Here is a 19,307-nt window from a genome sequence, read left to right as displayed (position 1 = left end):
AAAGTCAGCATCGAAATTTCATTTATATTTAGACATTTTTAAGATTTAAAGAAGTCTGTTTTTTTAATAATACAAACTTCAGAAAATACTGCTGAACCCCTGGCTGGTGGGACTGTGTAGAAGATAGCAGTGATTCTTAAGCTGGGAACGGGCACTCTCCAGGGGAAATACCAGAGTCAGGTTGTTGGGAGGGGCTGAGATTTGTATGTTTATCTAAAGGAGAAAGTGATTTTAAAAGTTTGAGAAACCCAGTCTTAAGAAGAGTGTTTGCTGGCTGAGAAGGAAAGTGGCAGCAGGGTTGGTTCTGTTCATCTTTGCTTCTCTGCCATCTCTTGTATTCAGAGAAATGTGTTGTCAAACTGGGGTGGTTGGTGGGGTTGGGCAGGTAGGTTTCATGCTCACAAGGCTGGCCTTATGTGAACTTCCATTTCCTTGGAAGTTTTATTTGTTTGTTTTTGGGGACAGAGTCCACTCTGTCACCCAGGCTGGAGTGCAGTGGTGCGATCTCGACTCATTGTGACCTCTGCCTCCAGGGTTCAAGTGATTCTCCTGCCTCAGCCTCCTGAGTAGCTGGGACTACAGGCATGCGCCACCACACTGGGTAATTCTGTATTTTTCGTTTTTATTAAAAAAAATTTTTTTGAGATAGAGTCTCACTCTGTTTCCCAGGCTGTAGTGCAGTGGCGTAATCTTGGCTTACTGCAACCTCTGCCTCCTGGATTCAAGTGATTTTCCTGCCTCAGCTTCCCAAGTAGCTGAGATTACAGGCGCATGCCACCACGCCAGGTTAATTTTTGTATTTTTAGTAGAGACGGGGTTTCACCATGTTGGTCAGGCTGGTCTCAAACTCCTGACCTCATGGTCTGCCCACCTTTGCCTCCCAAAGTGCTGGGATTACAGGCGTGAGCCACTGAGCTCAGCTTAATTTTGTATTATTAGTAGAAATGGAATTTTGCCATGGTTGGTCAGGCTGATCTCGAACGCCTGACCTCAAGTGAGTCAACAACCTCGGCCTCCCAAAGTCCTGGGATTATAGGCGTGAGCCACCGCGCCTGGCCACAGGTTTTTTATTTGTTTGTTTTTGAGACAGGGTCTCACTCCACCGCCCGGGCTGGAGTGCGGTGGCGCAATCATAGCTCACTGCAGCCTCGACCTCCTGGGCTTAATCTATCCTCCTGTCTCAGCCTCCCAAGTAGCTGGAACCACAGGTTGTGCCACCATACTCAGGTAATTAAAAAAAATTTTTTTTGTAGAGACGGGGTTTGACCATGTTGCCCAGGCTGGTCTCAAACCTTCCGCAGTCCTCCCGCCTTGGCTCCCGAAAATGCTGGGATTACCGACGTGAGCCACCATGCCTGGCTCCTTTGGAAGTTTATGTTGAGCCAACAGAAACTGTATTTCTAGAAAATCGAGAATGCTGAGCAACTGGAAGCCAGTGGTGATCCTCCTCACCTGCCATTAGGTTCCTCAAGCACCTGGATGTTCCTCAGGCATCTGTCAAGGCTCAGAGCTGGGCGCAGCTTGTTCTGGGAGCCAGGACTGTTTGTGAAGATCAGTGTTTCTCTGTGGTAGGCTAGTTGTTTCCTGGCTTAACGGCTTCCCTTTGTGGCAGTTTGGAAACCCTGCCAGTAGTTTAGTTCGTGCTAATAAGCCGGGTCATATTTCATGTTTGGCGGGTGCCCATTTGACTCTGAGATGGAGCTGTACTCTGTGGAGCTACTTAGCACTCTGGGCACGCACTCCAGCCTTCACCTGGGAGCACCCCTGGGGTTTAACAGTTCAGTGTAAAGTGCCTCCCAGCAGAGACCATCACTCAGATCTCTCTCCACTCAGTGCCCCTCCCGTCACCCCCTCCCTCTTTTCATGCTAATTGTGCTCCGGGATTTTTCCAGATTGCATTTAGAAGGAGTGATGGGTTATGATTACAACCTCTTAACAAGGTCAAGTCACCACATAGTTTTCAAAGGTACCCAGTGTGCCCATCTGATAGTCTTTGGCCTACAAAAGCAAAACTGTCGTCTGCACGTCTGCTTCCTGGTAACAGGAGCTTGCTGCGCGTGCTCACGATATGCCAGGCGCTGTACAGGGCCTTGACAGATGTTACTTAATTTAATCCCCTCACAAAGGAAATCACACCATTAGCCCTGTTGGCCATTGGAGAAGCTTTCCTGGAGATCACCTGCAGGTGGGTGGCGGAACTCGGACCCAGGTCCTGCTGGACCTGTCCCCGGAGGTTCTGCTGCTTCCATGGGGCTCAGCTGCCACTGGAATCCCTGCATTGTGGAGGCAGCAGTGTAGAACTTGGCACCAGAGTAGATTTCACACCCCAAACAGAAACTCTTACTCAGCAGTCTGTGGTGCTTTGGAACTGCAAGGCAGATGCAATGGGTGGTGTTTTCTGGGGCCAGCCCTTCTGAATCCCACCTGTGGGAGCCTTGGCTGCCCTCTTAGCTCCTCTGACCCTTGCTGCCATGCTGGGCCTCAAGGCAGCCCTGGCGAGCATGGTGGGGATCATGCTTGGGAGCAACCCAACCTTGGCCTGCATACTCTGTGCCATGACTGGATCAAGTCTGGCAACTGAACCTTTTTTCTTATTAAAATTTTTGAAAAATGGCTGGGTGCAGTGGCTCATGCCTGTAATCTGGCATTTTAGGAGGCTGAGGCAGGCAGATCGCTTAAGCCCAGGAGTTTGAGACCAGCCCGGGCAACATGGTAGAATCTTGCCTCTACGAAAAAAAAATATTTTTTAATTGAAATATGTTTTCATTTAAATGTATATGAAATATACACATTGAGTTTAAGTAGTAAATCCAGGGGACTCTAAGTAAAGAAAGAGAACTCTTCCAAGATCTCAGAAGTCCCCTGCTTGCCCTTCCCCATCTAGAGAGAACCATCATCCTGAACCTTTGACTTAATCACTTCCTTTGCTTTATAGTTTTACCGTCTGTCTCAGTTATCTCTTGCTGCGCAGCAAACCACCCCCAAACCCAGTGGTTTAAGTCATCAGTGGGTCAGTATTTCTTACAGTTTTGTGGGTGGACAGGCAGTCACTTGCTCCCCAGGCGTTGTTTGAGGCCGTGCGGGCAGTGCACGTGGGCTGGGAGGTGCAGGAAAGTGTGTCCCTCACTGCAGAGCCTTGGTGCTGTCAGTGGCCCCTGCTCTTCCCCATGTGCCCTGTCCCCAGAGCCCCTCCATGCGTTTCCCACTCACTCGGGAGGCTGGGCTTTCCTCCAGCTCGGCAGCTGAGTTCCCAGGAGCCAGAGCAAAATCTTCCAGGCTTCTTTAGGTTTAGGTCTGAAACTGGCACAGCCCCTGCATCCTGATGGTCAGAGTCCCCATGTCAGAGTCCTCATTGGGCCCTCCAGGTTCCACCGGGAGGGAAAAAGACACCATCTCTCCATGGGAGGCGTGGTGGGCCCTGGCAGGAGAGGCGTTGTTGGCCATCCTGAGAGGGGCCCTGCGTTGCCTGTGTCCGTTTTGCTGCATTGGTTTGTCTGTCTGGACTCACGGTGCAGGTGTCCCCAGTGCCTCACTCTTTTGTTCTCCAGTGAATTCCTCGTGAGGGAGGCCAGGGCCATGTGTCCAGCCAAGCTTTTGGTCATCTGGACAGCATCCCAGCTCTGACACCTGAGGTCAGGGAGAAAAACTGAGTGACTGGAGGCGTCAGAGGAAAGGTGCCCAATTGCAGCCAGGACTTTGGAAGGGGGAGATCGGGTCAGTCTGCATCTAAAATGAGGACTTTGGGCTGCTGGGCTCTGTGGTCTTGTCTGTTGGCATTTTCTGTGGATCTAAAGTTTTAGGGTCTTCCTTAGAAGTCGCTTGAACTAATGCCTGTATTTATCGCCCATGACGCAAGATGAAGTAAAGACCAGGGACCCTGACACTCGTGCTTGAGCAATGCGTACTGCGTTCCAAGGGTGGGTGGGGACAGGCTTCCTGGTGGGAGCAGTATTTCTTCACCCTCTGTGCCTGCTTACCTGGGGGCGCTGGGGAGCAGGCTGGCTGTGGATCTGATGACTGTGGTTAACGTCTCCCCAGACAGCACCTCCTAGCACGCACTCAGGAAGGGATGCTCCTGGGAGCTGCCCATCCCTTCGCTCCCAGCTCCTCTTCTGTGTCCATCCAAGCTTGGCCATCCTGCTGGGTTCCTGTCACTGAGGAGCAGATAAGGAAGGAACTAGGACACGGGCTGGTGATCCCTCCAGAGCAGTTCATGTGGGTTGGAGGTGGGGGACCGCCTAGCTCTAGCTCAGCCCCTCTGAGGGAAGGACCCAGAGTCTTACCACGGGCCTTGGGAGAGGGGCTGTTCGAGCTTCCCGGCTGCCTGGGGGACCCTGAGCCGCTCTTGCCTCATGAGGGTGAGGCTTCAGTTATAAAGTCCACAATGACACAGTTCTGCAGGTGACACCATTTAGCACTTGGCACACCCCCTCCTGCGCCCCTCAGGCTGCTCTTGCACCCCTGGGAGGCCAGTTCCAGATTGTACTGGAGAGTGCATTTCAGCTGCTGCTGATCTCTCTGTGGGAGCAGGGCCCCTCCCTCCCTCCCTCCCTCCCTCCCTCCTTTCTTTCCTTCCCTTACTTTGCCCATCTTTACTTCTTCCTCCTTCCCTCTTATGATCGGCTCTCCTATTTTCTTCCCTTTTGGTACATTTCTGTTGGAGCTGCCTCAGAGGGTTATAGACTCCTGTTTCTCCTGCTAACACCCATGTGTGGGAGGAGCCCACTGCTGGGCGGGCATCTTGCATGGGAAGAGTGCGGTTGGTGTGGGGTGGAGAACATTACTCATGGGCACACAGCTGCTCTCTTGGCAGGTGGTGGCATGAGGGGTGTTGGGCTACCACCTACCCTGTCCTCAGGGCCTTTACTATTTTATTCTCTAGGGAATGTGCCTTATCAAATCTATGTAGCTCATCCATCCATCCATCCATCCATCCATCCATCTGGGCCCAGGACAGCTGTATAGCTGGGTGAGGCTGCACTTGTGGGAAGCCCCAGGGCACGTGGCCACAGGGTGGTTCATCCCAGCCTTGGGCCCCAGGCAAGACGGATTGATCCTGTCCCTTCACTTGGCTAGGAGTTTTCTCACATGTATCTTCCCAGCAGGTCAGATGGTTTTCCTGCTAGAGGGTTCTCTGTACCTCTGGGTTGTTTTAGCACCTGGGAGACCCTCCCTCCCGGCTCAGGTGTCAGGTTGGCTCCTGGGGAAGGTGAGGAAGTTGGCATATAGCCAGGAGAAAAGGGTTGGGCCTCACTTGCAAGTTCCAGTTGGGTTGCTTCTGAACCCAGTTAAGCGTTTTGCCCTGTGTAGGCCCTTGTGTTCCCCTCTTCCGCACTTGGGGCTGCTAGGGCTATATGGGGGTGACTAGTGATTGAGCCCAGTGCTTGCCACCCACACACCTGTCTGCTCACGTGACCTTTTCCACAGCCAGAAGAGAGCCTAGGGTTGACGTGGCCTAGGGCCACCTTGCCCTTTGTGCCCTCAGGTCTTGACCCACAGGCCAGACACTGGTGCCTCCCACATCCAGCGCATAAGAGCAGCGCAGCCATGATTCTCCCTTTCGTTCCTTCAGGTCACAAATGGGACCCTGCTGCTTCCAGGGACTAAGAACGGGAGAGAAAGGCCTCTAGGCTTTGCACCAGGTGGCCGTGTGCAGTTCCCAGCCCCCTGGCTTTGGTGTGGGACCAGCCGCCCCAGGGCCTTACCTCCTGACTTCGGTGCTGGCCCTGGCTCTCCAGTGCTTACACTTAGGGCTCTAGCCACAGCCATTTAGGAATGCCACTGAGAGCTGAAGCCGGCCAGTGTCGGGGGAAGGAGCGGCTGTTTCTGGGTCTCTGGCAGCAGCAGCAACGCTGAACGTGTGGCTCGGAGGCTGCAGCGCAGTGGCTCATGCTTGTTGCCACTGCCACGCTCCCTGCTTGTTTGCTGCATCACTTCCCCCGGCTCAGCAGATACATTACTCCCATTTGTGAAAAGTTTCCCAGGCATTACGTGGTAGGGGGCCTTCGTGCCCTTCAAGGCTGGCAGACCTGTGCTGGCAGGAGGGGCGTGGCTTCCTCTGCGGCACATCACAGCCTGACAGCCATACATGGTCACAGCGGCTTCAGAACTGCAGCAGTGATTCACCCCCAAGAGGCTGATGTCACAGGGGAGTGCTCGAGCCAGGGCAGAGCTGCTGAAACTGAGGGCAGAGAGCCCCAGTGTCCTTCTCACCTTCCCAGAAGCAGCAGGGGCAGCCCTGTGCAGACTCAGGCCTCGGAGAAGAGGAGGAGTAGGCAGAGACCCACCGCCCTTAGCAGAGCCTGGGCCAGGACTTGACAGCTGTGCCCAGTTGAATCTGTCTGATGTGATCCCAGACAGTGGGTATTGATTTTTCTCTTCAAACATTCTGAAATGGGTTCTTTCTAGAAAAGAGGTCCTGCTTATTTTCCCTAGGCAATTGCTGATCTCGACGCTGACTCTGGGTGGTGTGGGGGCGGGAGTGAGAGCTGTTTTAAATACTTAGTCACAGCTTGTGCGGTTCAAGACTGCCGGGCACCGGGCCACGGAATTTTTCTGAGCATTTTCACTTGTGGGATTTCCAGGCATGAAGTGAGGCCCTTGACAGAGAAGTGGCCAGGTCGGCCACTCTTGGGGTCAGGATCAGAGTTTGTTGTTTCTCCTGAGACGGCCACCAGGACACAGGTTTCTGAAGTCAGAAGACTCTGCAACTCTAGGTAGTTCCCCAAGCCCATGAATCAGAAAGAGAGGGAGATCTGGGCTTCGGCAGGGGATGAGGGAACCTTCAGAGCCTGAGAGGGGCCAAGCTCTGCAACACTGGGTGATGAAACACCATCTTGTCTTCACCTGCCCATGAGAGAATGTGAAAAATAAGAACAAAATAGAAAAGTTTTATTAAAGACCAACGTGTCCAATGGAAACATCTGTCCCCTATTCTAAGATTGTCATGCATTCTTTTTGTAACAAATGTTAAAGTGACCATGTCTTTTCATTTTTTAAATCATGGCGGTAATCAGTGTTTTATGTTTATTCACTTTTTTGGCTTTTTAATGTCATTACCAGGCTGGATACAGAGGCAGCTGCCTCGTGTTGGTGCCCGATGCATTTTGGTTTGAGGCACTTTTCTTGGCCAGTAGACCCAGGCATGCAAGAGCCGCCAGGTGGTTGAGTTTGGCTTGCAGTGGGGTGTCTGGAGGGATCTGCCCTTTTGGGGGCAGAAATGCCCTCACTTGTTTTAACTCTGTCTTCTCCATGGTGCTTGCCTGGGAGTTGAGGGGTGACTCTTGAGTGTGGCCGGCACCCTTTCTCCTTGCTAACCCCAGGGCCCTCTGGCTTTCTGCAGCCATGGACTTTCCCCAGCACAGCCAGCACGTCTTGGAACAGCTGAACCAGCAGCGGCAGCTGGGGCTTCTCTGTGACTGCACCTTTGTGGTGGATGGTGTTCACTTTAAGGCCCATAAAGCAGTGCTGGCAGCCTGCAGCGAGTACTTCAAGATGCTCTTCGTGGACCAGAAGGACGTGGTGCACCTGGACATCAGTAACGCGGCAGGTACCCCGTCAGGGCTGGAGCTGAGCTTGCTGAGGGCCAGAAGCTGTGGCTGGCCCTGTGCTATGCCAGGCCCTCCAGGGGCAGCACCTGCAGGCTGTGGGGTGCACCAGGCCTCCTGCACAGGCTTCAGGCCATGAGCATGTCAGTACCAAGTTCCTCCCACCTTTTGGGGGTCTGTTTTGATTGGGGGTGAAGTAGTAAGGGGAGAACTGGCAGGAAGGGCTCATGATGAGCTCTAGGCCGCAGTGAACACAGGAAAATCTCATTGGGAGGGGCAGAGAGCAGGCAGGCTGTATTCCCTGGCTGAGTCAGTCCTGAAGTATCTACCTCAGTGCTAAATAGAAGTGTAGGGAGAGGTGATGGGGAAGGCCTGGGGGCTGGGAGCAGTGTCAGCAAGACCTTGGGATTGTAGGAGGAGCTGGTCCTGGATTCGGACTCCCAACCCAGAATGGCATGACATGCCCAGGGAAGATATTATTCTACCAATTTATGGAGGTGGAAACTGAGACCCAAAGAGGTCAGTGACTGGCCTGGAGGTCAGTCAGTCAGAGATTTGGTAGCAGAGCCCTGATGAAAGTCAGGTCGGAGTGTCCTTCACTTCCATGGTGAAGCCCAGCAGTAGAGGGTGTATAGGGCAGGTGTTCAAACCATCTGTCCTCAATGCGGGGTGGGCCCTCACACCTCTGTCCTCGTTGAAGGCAGGCATTCACACTCTGTCCTCAGTGCAGGCTGGGCATTCATACTCCCTATCCTCCATGCAGGGTGGGCGTTTATACTGCCTGTCCTCCGTGCAGGGTGGGCGTTTATACCCCCTGTCCTCCGTGCAGGGTGGGCGTTTATACCCCCTGTCCTCCGTGCAGGGTTCATATTCACACCTTCTTTTCTGCATGCGTGGACAGCATTCACAGCCCATCCTCCTCCATGCAGGGCAGGCATTCACACCTCCTGTCCTCTGTGTAAGGCGGGTGTTCACACCTCCTGTCCTCTCTGCAGGGTGGGTGTTCGCACCTCCTGTTTTCCGTGCAGGGCAGGCATTCACACCTCCTGTTCTCCATGCAGGACAGGTGTTCACACCTCCTGTTATCCATGCAGGGCAGACATTCAGACCCTCGGTGAGCTCTTCTTTTCAAGGGCTGTTGGCAGTGCTGAGATCCCCAGGTTACCTGCCTCCTCCCCACACAGGAGATGGGGTGATGCAGGCTTGCCACTCCGCTGTTCCTAAATCCCTGCATCTTGCTGCTGAGTGGAGTGGCAGGCAGGCTACCAGTGCTGGGTCTTGAGGTGGGTCTGTGACAGCTGTTCTGTCCTCGGCAGGCCTGGGGCAGGTGCTGGAGTTTATGTACACAGCCAAGCTGAGCCTGAGCCCTGAGAACGTGGATGATGTGCTGGCCGTGGCCACCTTCCTCCAGATGCAGGACATCATCACGGCCTGCCATGCCCTCAAGTCACTCGCTGAGCCGGCCACCAGCCCTAGGGGAAACACAGAGGCCTTGGCCACAGAAGGTAGGTTATTGGCACCTGCTACCAAGCAGATGGCCAGAGGCCCTGGCTTTTGATGTGGGCTCTGCCTCTGACTTTCTGTGTCTCAGTTTCCTCATCTGGCCCTGACTTAGTCAAGGGTGCTGGCAAGGGTTAGCCTCAGGTCTGAGGGTGGCCTCTCTGTCTGCTTTTCCCCTGCAGAGCACCCGGGAGCTGTGCCTGGTTTGGTGCCTTTGCACATGGGCAGAGTTTGCTCCTAGCCCCTCCTGCGGGTCTCTTCTCCTGAGCCCCTCCTTCTGCTCCCCTTAGCTGCTGAGATAAAGCCCTCAGACGCCCATTGTGGGCCAGGTACCTTGCTGGAGACTTCCAGAAGCCACATTCCTCCCTTTCCAAGTGCTGACCTCTGATCAGCTCCCTTAGTGCACACGTGAGGTCTGCCTTCTCAACCATTCTGCGTGTCCCACACTGGCATGAACCAGCACTGTTGTGTTCCTGGTGCCCAGCCAGCAGCCTGGTATGGAGTGGGTGCCCTATGAATAACTGGGTTAATGAAAATAGCAAACCACTACTTAGAGGTACCCTAGGGAGGATGAGGAAGACCTAGCCAAGTTCTGGGCCACCTCACACCTCCAAATGGTGGGAAATGGCAGGTCTGCCCTGTTCCATCTCCAGGAGGGGACAAGAGAGCCAAAGAGAAGGCGGCCACCAGCACACTGAGCAGGCTGGAGCAGGCAGGACGAAGCGCATCCACAGGCCCCAGCAGGGACCTCAAGGAGGAGCGCGGCGGCCAGGCCCAGAGTGCGGCCAGCGGTGAGTCAGATGCTGAGAATGCAGCCAGCTGCCTTGTCACCTCCCAGTGGCCTGGGCACAGGATAGTTGAGGGCTGCCTTGGGACAGGTGCCATGGACACCTGCACCTCTTGAGCTTGTGTTACCCAGAATGGCCTGTTGTGTGTTCCAGGGGTCTCTTCCAGCCAGAGCAGACACGAGTAGCCTGAGCCAGGGGTATGCTGGGGCCTCCCCTCCTGGGCCACGCATAGCCACCACCAGGGCACTGGTCCAGGAGAGGTATCCGACCCCTGGACAGAGGGTAGCAATCCAGCCTCCGGTGCTTCCCCCACCCAGGTGCAGAGCAGACGGAGAAAGCCGACGCGCCCCGGGAGCCGCCGCCTGTGGAGCTCAAGCCCGACCCCACGAGTGGCATGGCTACTGCAGAAGCTGAGGCTGCTGTGTCGGAGAGTGCGGAGCAAGGTAGCCCCGCCCAGCCAGGACCAGGCCCTCTCCGGTGCATCCTCCCAGGGCCCTGCCTCCACTGTGCACTGGGGCCTCCCCTCCTCCCTCCAGCCAGTCCCACTTGGAGCCACCACGCACTCCAGCTTTCGGACACACTTGGTCTTCGCATGTTCCTGAGTCTCAAGGTCGTTCCTTGGCTGACCATGCTAGCCATGTGTCTGTGAGCACAGGCACATCTTTCCAAGCCCTGGAGCTTCTGCTGCTTCCCGGCTTTGAGCACTGGGCAGGGGTGCCTTGCTACCCACAGCAACCCTCCAGTGCCTGCCGGCTGACAGCGCCCACCCCAGCTGGCTGAGCCAGCCCACCTGCGTCCCCCAAGCGGCAAATACCGAGGTCATAGACCCCCAGGGGGTTTTCCTTGGCCAGTGCTGGTGCCATTTACTGTCCCTCCCACATGTTGCCGGTGCCCCTGACAGGTGCTTAGGCAGAGAGGGCTGCGTGTGGGTCCCAGACCCAGGCCTAGGTGCGAGGCCCTGATACCCTCTGAGGCAACTCCGTGCCTGCCCTTCTCTCCACAGAAGTGGAGGTGGAGCCTGCCTGGAAAGGGGAAGAGGAGCAAGAGGAGGAGGGCACGGGGCCTGACGAGGTCAAGGAGGAGGGCCCCCAGCTGGAGAACGGACAGGCCCCCGAGGAGAACGAGAACGAGGAGTCGGCAGGCACAGACTCGGGGCAGGAGCTTGGCACCGAGGCCCGGGGCCTGCGCTCAGGCACCTACGGCGACCGCACGGAATCCAAGGCCTACGGCTCCGTCATCCACAAGTGCGAGGACTGTGGGAAGGAGTTCACGCACACAGGGAACTTCAAGCGGCACATCCGAATCCACACGGGGGAGAAGCCCTTCTCGTGCCGGGAGTGCAGCAAGGCCTTCTCTGACCCGGCCGCGTGCAAGGCCCACGAAAAGACACACAGGTACTGCCCCAGGCTGGCCTCCTGCCCTGGCCCCTGCCTGGCCGGGCCTCTCGAGCCCTGCCTCCCTGTCACCTTCTGGCCCCGTAGCCCCCTGAAGCCCTACGGCTGCGAGGAGTGCGGGAAGAGCTACCGGCTCATCAGCCTGCTCAACCTGCACAAGAAGCGGCACTCAGGCGAGGCGCGCTACCGCTGCGAGGACTGCGGCAAGCTCTTCACCACCTCGGGCAACCTCAAGCGCCACCAGCTGGTGCACAGCCGCGAGAAGCCTTACCAGTGTGACTACTGTGGCCGCTCCTTCTCCGACCCCACCTCGAAGATGCGTCACCTGGAGACCCACGACACAGACAAGGAGCACAAGTGCCCACACTGCGACAAGAAGTTCAACCAGGTGTGCGGACCCCTCCCCGAGCCAGCACCTGGGAGCCCCCAGCAGCCCCACGCATGCCATATGGTGGGGGGTAGCACAGCCCCAGCCTCTAGGAGCTCATCAGCCTGTTCACCCAGGAAACAGGGCCAGCCCCAGCTCCTCCTGCAGGAGAGCTCTTGGCTGCCCCGCTGAGGCAACCGAGAGGGCAGGCCGAGTCAGGATGGGGTTTGGGCCTGAAAGAATGGGGTGGGGTGGCTTGCCTCTCACCCCTGGGACCTGGGAGCTCTCCTGACCCAGGAGAGATGGAGACTTCATGGGCGTGGCAAGCCTGAGAAGTGATTGCTCCTTGGTGGGAGGGGCAGGTGAGAGGGCCCAAGGCCGAGCTCTGCGGGGTGGCCCCCCTGACCTCTCCCTGGGCACAGGTGGGGAACCTGAAGGCCCACCTGAAGATCCACATCGCGGACGGGCCCCTCAAGTGCCGAGAGTGTGGAAAGCAGTTCACCACCTCAGGGAACCTGAAGCGGCACCTGCGGATCCACAGTGGGGAGAAGCCCTACGTGTGCATCCACTGCCAGCGGCAGTTCGCGGACCCCGGCGCCCTGCAGAGGCACGTCCGCATCCACACGGGTGAGAAGCCGTGCCAATGTGTGATGTGTGGCAAGGCCTTCACCCAGGCCAGCTCCCTCATCGCCCATGTGCAACAGCACACCGGGGAGAAGCCTTACGTCTGTGAGCGCTGCGGCAAGAGGTCCTGCCCACCCCGCCACATCCATCGCCCAGACACCCCACAGTGAGGGGGCCCAGAAGACAAACTGGGGGCTTGGCTGGGGACTGGGATGACTGCTGCCCACACCCAGGCTCTGGTCCCAGGGGTCCTTTTCAGTCTAGAGGGTGAGGCAGGAGGCCCAGGCTGGGGCGGTTCCATGCGAGCTCCTCCCTGTGGCCCCACAGGTTCGTCCAGTCCAGCCAGCTGGCCAATCATATTCGCCACCACGACAACATCCGCCCACACAAGTGCAGCGTGTGCAACAAGGCCTTCGTGAACGTGGGGGACCTGTCCAAGCACATCATCATCCACACTGGTGAGCCATGCCCCCACCGTGCCTGTGGGGAGCAGGGAGAAGGAGGGGACCCCGAGACCCCAGCCTCAGGTGCTGCCTCTTGCTGCAGGTGGCCTTAAAGGCAGTTCCATTCAAATAAGGACCCCATTTTCCTAGAGTTTCCAGAGGAGCCAATGTCACGGGAGGCATCTGTGCAGCTCTAGTGGCCGCCCCAGAGCACCTCCTACTGTAAAAGGGTTGCTGGGCAAAGGAGTCATTGAGGGCCTCCCACCCCACCCCTGTGGCCCCTTCCCCCTAAGGAAAGAGAGAACCTTGCTCCCACAGGAGAGAAGCCTTACCTGTGTGATAAGTGTGGGCGTGGCTTCAACCGGGTAGACAACCTGCGCTCCCATGTGAAGACGGTGCACCAGGGCAAGGCAGGCATCAAGATCCTGGAGCCCGAGGAGGGCAGTGAGGTCAGCGTGGTCACTGTGGATGACATGGTCACGCTGGCCACTGAGGCACTGGCGGCGACAGCCATCACTCAGCTCACAGTGGTGCCAGTGGGAGCTGCAGTGACAGCCGATGAGACGGAAGTCCTGAAGGCTGAGATCAGCAAAGCTGTGAAGCAAGTACAGGAAGAAGACCCCAACACTCACATCCTCTACGCCTGTGACTCCTGTGGGGATAAGTTCCTGGATGCCAACAGCCTGGCTCAGCACGTGCGGATCCATACAGCACAGGCACTGGTCATGTTCCAGACAGACGCGGACTTCTACCAGCAGTACGGGCCAGGTGGCACATGGCCTGCTGGGCAGGTGCTGCAGGCTGGGGAGCTGGTCTTCCGTCCTCGGGACGGGGCTGAGGGCCAGCCTGCACTGGCAGAGACCTCCCCTACAGCTCCTGAATGTCCACCGCCTGCTGAGTGAGCTGGCAGCCCTTCTCCTGACTGTTTATTTAAGGATGGATGGCACCCTGGAACCGGGAAGGGTGACCTGTTCCCTAGAGAGAATAAATTGGATTATTTTCTAATGCTGCCTGTAGGTCCCTGTGGGGTGGGTAGGGAGTTGGCAGTTAGGGCTGATGCCACAGAAGGGCCGCACCACCCAGGAACAGCCTTCCTGAGAAGGTCAGCCCACCCTTCCTGTTGAATGCAACTGGAAGCAGAGCCGGCCTGGCTGCTTGGCCCCAAGTTGATGAGTGGGCAGCATACTCGGGCTGGAGAGATTGCGGTACCCCAGGGCAAACCTGGCTCACAGGACACTGCTGCCAGGCTTGGCTTAGGGGTCCTTTCAGCAAGAGTGGCAAGGGAGGCCAAGGAGAGTGCCAGGCCCAGGCAAAGGAGAATGCCAGGCCCAGGTCCCTGGCCTGGCTCTGATGGGCCTGGGGGAGGAGACGGATGCCACACTTGCTTCAGCAAGGTGGCCTGAGGACTAAGGCCAAGCCAGTGCTATCATCTTTTGGGAAGGTTCAAAAGATGGCATCTGGGCCACCAGGCTGGGAGCCCAGAGGAACAGGAAGGAGTAGCCAAGAGCTTTGATGGGGAGGTGGGGGGCTGGCAGAGCAGCTTTCTTACTCCTGTCAGCAAGGAGTCAGGAGGTACCGTCTCGACCCCCTTCCCACAGTTGGCCCCAGCACCTGTGCTCCACCATTTAGAGGGGGATGCCATCTTCTCACACCAGAACAAGCCCATCCGTAGGAGGCCATTGGCATTGCAAGTGAGACCACCAACTCTGTAGTCCCCATGTCCCTGTCCCTACGTCAACTCCACAGCTTGTAGAGGATCCAGCTGCAGGAGAAGCCTGTCCACAACCCTCATCCTCCTGTCTGGAGGCAGATACAGGATCAAACGAGCCCCAAGGATCCCAAGCAGGCCACTGCATCTGCAGGAGGCAGCCTGCTTCACACTGGAAGGGAGGGGCAAGAGACAAGAAACCAAAGTTTGCTGAGACATTTCTGAGACAACATGGAGTGTGGTTATATTCTGTATCAAAATTGGAAGTGCCTTCCACGTTACCTAAGAACCAATTAGGAGCTTGAAGACACCGCAAGAGTGAGAAATGGTTAAGTTCCATGTCGATGACAAAAATCTCTTGTACAAGACAAAAATTATACTTGGGGAGGAGGACTGAGTAGGAGGCAGAAGGGAAATAGGTCCCATATACAGACTTGACACGGGAAGCAAAAGCGGGATGAGGGTTAATTGTTCCCATAAGCCAAGGCCATGGTTCATCCTCCCACCCAAGTGGCAATCACATTCACACTTGGTGTGTTTTATATTTTTTAATAAAGTTTGTAATCCAATGGACACACAAAACAAAACTGCGCTGAGAAAAACAGTTTCATAAATTAATAAGTGTTAGGAAGTTGGGGGAGAGGTCAAGGTAATAGGAAGAGGGGTTAGCCAGTCTTTTTGTACAGGTGGCGTGTGACACTTCCACATCGCGGGAGCAGGACCCGTGCTGTACCGAAGCGCACTTATACAAATGAGTGGGCAATACAAAGTCTGAATATGAAAATAAGATTTCCTCTGAAAACACATTTTTGGCACAGATTAAAAAAAATGTATGTCGGGGGATTGGATTTTTTCAGTCAGTATTATATATATTTATATATATTATATATTTATATATACACACATCCCAAGTTCTGCATATCCCACCAAGAGAAAACCTTTCTGTTTGCTCTTCAACTGTAAACTGTACATCCCGGTGAATCAAAGACGGTGGTAGCAGGAGAATTAAGGTGATGCATCCAAATGAGCAAGGGAGATGTGGAGGGACAGAAAAACCCAATGAAATGTTCCTTGACCCCAAGGTCTCTGCAGAAGTTTAAAGTCTTTCCTGCGTTGAGTCCACGATGTGTGTCTACATATGAGACATCCAGAGTGTCACAGCCTGTCTTCACTGGGCAAAAGTCCAAGTCACTAATTTAGTGCAAAGGCAGTTCTGTTTTCCTGTTTCTTAAAAACAAACAAAAAAAATTTTTATTCCACTGCCCTGTTCTTTTTCTCCAAAAAGAGGAGAGAGAAACCCAGCCCCAGGGTGTCTGCAAGTCCATTGGTTGGTGATGTGTCCTTGGGCTAAAGCATCATGTAAACATACAAGGTAGCAGCACCACTCCCAGAGGAAGTCTGTCCGACTGAGCCGGGCGGCCGGACAGCGAGGCTGGCCGTCTGGCAGTGGAGTCTCCCCTTCAGCAGCTTCTTCCTCTGCTTGGCTGGGTTGTCCTTTGTTTTGATTCACTGAGGTGGTGACTGCTTAGCAGCTCACACGGAGGCAATGACAATCATGAGGTGGGGAGAGATGTTGGAGATGCTGGCAAGGAGGTCAGGGGCCAGGCGGGACAGGTGACTCTCGGAGAACTCACAGGGCGGGAAGATCTGCAGCACATAGGCGGGCTGGAGACAGGACGAGAGAGCAACATGGGACCCTCTCTCTTCACATCACCACCCAACTCCGTTTCCACTGGGGGGACCTGAAGAGGCCCAATGCTAAGAACCAGGCTCAGTCCCCAACCAGCAAATGTCTCCAGGACTATGTCCACTGGAAGACCTAGCAGGTGTCAGAAAACTATGAACAGGAACCCCTGGGGGCCCTCTTCCCTGTCATTAAACTCAAGGGACACCTGTGTTCTCAGTGGTTCCCCAGGTTCTCTCCAGGATGGGTGATGGCGCCCTGCCCTGTGTGCTCTACTGGCTTCTATCCAAAATGCCCCTTTGCCCACCTCTGGGAAGCTCTGGGACCAGCTGTAGTGGGCACCAGATGACTCAGCCCACCTACCCTGACCAGCCCCACCTGTGGGTGTACATGTGAAGGAAGGACACAGGAAAACCGACCTGATTGGAGCCAGGGTTGGGAACGTTGATGATCCCTGCTGCCTGCTTGGCCTGCAGGTAAGTGATGAAGGCAGCCTTGAGGGACTCAGTCTGGCTCACAACATCCTCTTGGTCACGGCCACAGGGCAGAGCCAGCAGCAGACAGTAATCTGTCTCCACCTGAGGTAAAGGCCAACAGCCAGTGAGCAGAAGCCTCCTGGTCAAATAGCAGCCCAGGTCCACAAACCCCGCCCCCCCCCCATGACTTTAAAGTCTACCCTGATATTTGAATGGGAAAAAAAAAGCTTTTTTCAACCTGAGAAAGTTGATTTAAAAAATACTTTTTAAAAATGCAAGGGAGGCCGAGGTGGGTGGATCACGAGGTCAAGAGATCGAGACCATCCTGTTCAACATGGTGAAACCCCATCTCTACTAAAAAATACAAAAAATTAGCTGGGCATGGTGGCACGTGCCTGTAATCCCAGCGACTCAGGAGGCTGAGGCAGGAGAATTGCCTGAACCCAGGAGGCGGAGGTTGTGGTGAGCCGAGATCGCGCCATTGCACTCCAGCCTGGGTAACAAGAGCGAAACTCCGTCTCAAAAAAAAAAAAAAAAAAAAAAAGCAAAGCTGTGTTTCTGGATCTAGAGGCACTTTATATCCCCCCACCAAGTAGAAGCAGAACAGACCCTTCATTGCCCACTTCAAGAACACCATTACTGGCCAGGTACAGTAGCTCATTCCTGTAATCCCAGTACTTTGGGAGGCTGAGGCGGGCAGATCACTTGAGGTCAGGAGTTCAGGACCAGCTGGCCAACATGGTGAAACCCCATTTCTACTAAAAATACAAAAAATTAGCTGGGCATGGTGGTGAGTGCCTATAATCCCAGCTACTCAGGAGGCTGACGTAGGAGAATGGCTTGAACCTGGGAGGCAGAGGCTGCAGTGAACAGAGATCACACTACTGTATTCCAGTCCGAGCAACAGAGACTGTTTCAACAACAACGAGAATACAGTTAACTCTTCCATGACAGGTCAGAGATGGGCTGACGGGCTATCTCCCTCTTCCCTCCTCACAGGTGGAGCAGTTGCTCACCTGGGCCTCAGAGCCTTACCGTCATCCTTCGGGCAACCCCTTCCAGCTGGGATGCCTCCAGCCGCATCCTCTGGGCGATCCTTAGTGGGGGCCCTCCTTCAGAGAGGGGCAGGGACCGATGGGCCAGGACGTTGTTGCCAGAGACGAAGTGGAGCTGCACAGCAGCTGTGTCATTCTTGAGGGCCAGCAGGCCCTGCCACACGATGGGGTACTTCTGCTCACAGGGAAACAAACAGGAAGTGAGCTCATGGCTGCAGGGCTGAGCCACACTGGACACACCTGAGGCTGTAGCTTGTTGGTCTGTTAACTAGGGAATCTTAGGACATTTAACATGGCATAAAACCTGGGGGGCCAGGAAGGACGGCCCCTGCTCATGCTTACCTTCAGAAGTTGAACCATATCCACAGGTCTCTGGGAAGTCAGGTGTGGAGAGGAATCTTGTTTGGGGGTTGGTTGGAACTCAGTGTGTGGCAGAACCAGTCCTGGTGGGGTGCTGGGGCCAGAGGTTGTTGGGACAAACAACGTCTGTTTTGGGGCAGTCTGAGCAGGAAGAGGGACTGGAAGGTCAGGCTTCATCGAGACAGACACGGGGGAGGGGTAGGAAGTCGGGCCTGTTTCCACTTGTGCCCTCTGAACCTGGGCATGAGGTTCAGGTGGCCTGTTTGCAGGTCCAGCTGAGAGGCGAGGCTGCTCTACTCCTGTCTGGGTCCCTTTTGCCTCCTGGGACACCTGAGGCATCTTGCTGCTTGGTGGCTGGCCGGGCTGGCTGAGTTGGGAGGGAGGGCAGGGTGGTGCGGGCTGGGCAGGCTGTGTGGACTGCACGGGCTGAGAAGGCTGCAGGGGCTCACCTTCAGGAGGAGGGGCCTGGGGTCAGGAAGGAAGGCAAAGGGACAGTCAGTCTGTTGTGCACAAACCCCTGTGCCTAACAAATGACCCAAAGGGCCACAGGGAAAGGGTCAGATGTGGCATCTCCTGTCAAGTCAGGCCCACAGCAGGAGCCTGAATCAACGGAGCTGCTCTCAGAGTAAGAAGAGATCCCCTATGACCTCCCGCCAACACCACCCAGTAAGAGCTCCTTCCCTATATGCAGAGCTCCCCATGACATGATCTGAGCTAATCCTTTCATCTCAGAACTAAGAAATCTCTTTCAACTCATGAAAAGATCATCTTTAGGGATAGCTGACCAGTTCACTTGTACTCAACCACTATCTTTACCAAAAGGCAGATTTTTCTTTTAAGTATGGACAGTTTCACCATGTTGGCCAGGCTGAACTCCTGACCTCAAGTGATCCGCTGGCCTCAGCCTCCCAAAGTGCTGGGGTTACAAGCGGGAGCCACTGAGTTCAGATGCCCAGCCTGATTTTTTTTTCTTTCGAGACTGGGCAGGTCTCGCTCTGTCACCCAGGCTGGAGTGTAGTGGCACAATCTTGGTTCAATGCAACCTCTGCCTCCAGGGCTCAAGTGATTCTCCCACCTCAGCCTCCTAAGTAGTTGAGACCACAAATGTGTGCCACCACCCCCAGCTAATTTTTGTATTTTTTTTTTTTTTTTGTAGAGATGGGGTTTTGCCATGTTGCGCAGGCTAATCTCAACCTCCTGGGCTCAAGCAGTCCTCCTGTCTGGGCCTCCCACAGTGGTGGGATTACAGGCACGAGCCACTACATCTAGCCCCTGATTTCCTTAACACATCTCTGCTTCAAAGCCTGCTAAGTCCCACCGGTACATGCCCAGCAGACAGTGAGGGGACCTCTGGCTCACTC

The 19,307-nt window shown here is 55.2% G+C and overlaps 2 protein-coding genes across 6 annotated transcripts in view; one reads left to right on the top strand and one right to left on the bottom strand.

Moving 5' to 3' along the window:
- ZBTB17 (zinc finger and BTB domain containing 17) overlaps positions 1 to 13,668 on the top strand; it is a 36,168-nt gene extending 22,500 nt beyond the window's left edge. For 3 of the 5 annotated variants that reach the window (XM_017505184.2, XM_037730057.1, XM_037730059.1), the window contains 9 exons: positions 7,343 to 7,549; positions 8,864 to 9,052; positions 9,701 to 9,838; positions 10,153 to 10,278; positions 10,839 to 11,229; positions 11,317 to 11,617; positions 12,019 to 12,344; positions 12,548 to 12,678; positions 12,982 to 13,668. In XM_017505184.2, the coding sequence (XP_017360673.1) occupies positions 7,345 to 7,549; positions 8,864 to 9,052; positions 9,701 to 9,838; positions 10,153 to 10,278; positions 10,839 to 11,229; positions 11,317 to 11,617; positions 12,019 to 12,344; positions 12,548 to 12,678; positions 12,982 to 13,565 (2,391 nt within the window). In that variant the 5' untranslated portion in view covers positions 7,343 to 7,344 and the 3' untranslated portion in view covers positions 13,566 to 13,668. The remainder of the gene's footprint in view (positions 1 to 7,342; positions 7,550 to 8,863; positions 9,053 to 9,700; positions 9,839 to 10,152; positions 10,279 to 10,838; positions 11,230 to 11,316; positions 11,618 to 12,018; positions 12,345 to 12,547; positions 12,679 to 12,981) is intronic. The other 2 variants (XM_017505192.2, XM_037730063.1) reach the window with 1 other exon arrangement.
- Positions 13,669 to 14,904: 1,236 nt separating this feature from the next.
- LOC108286991 (msx2-interacting protein) overlaps positions 14,905 to 19,307 on the bottom strand; it is a 32,940-nt gene continuing 28,537 nt past the window's right edge. Inside the window, exons 8-11 of the mRNA XM_017505167.2 lie at positions 17,929 to 18,411; positions 17,567 to 17,761; positions 16,475 to 16,633; positions 14,905 to 16,036 (exon numbers count right to left, since the gene is read on the bottom strand). Of these exons, the coding sequence (XP_017360656.1) occupies positions 15,905 to 16,036; positions 16,475 to 16,633; positions 17,567 to 17,761; positions 17,929 to 18,411 (969 nt within the window). The 3' untranslated portion in view covers positions 14,905 to 15,904. The remainder of the gene's footprint in view (positions 16,037 to 16,474; positions 16,634 to 17,566; positions 17,762 to 17,928; positions 18,412 to 19,307) is intronic.

This window comes from Cebus imitator, unplaced genomic scaffold (genome assembly GCF_001604975.1).
Source record: "Cebus imitator isolate Cc_AM_T3 unplaced genomic scaffold, Cebus_imitator-1.0 Scaffold15, whole genome shotgun sequence".
Classification (NCBI taxonomy): domain Eukaryota; kingdom Metazoa; phylum Chordata; class Mammalia; order Primates; family Cebidae; genus Cebus; species Cebus imitator.
Note: the sequence above shows the minus strand (reverse complement) of the source record. Positions and strands in the feature narration are given on the sequence as shown.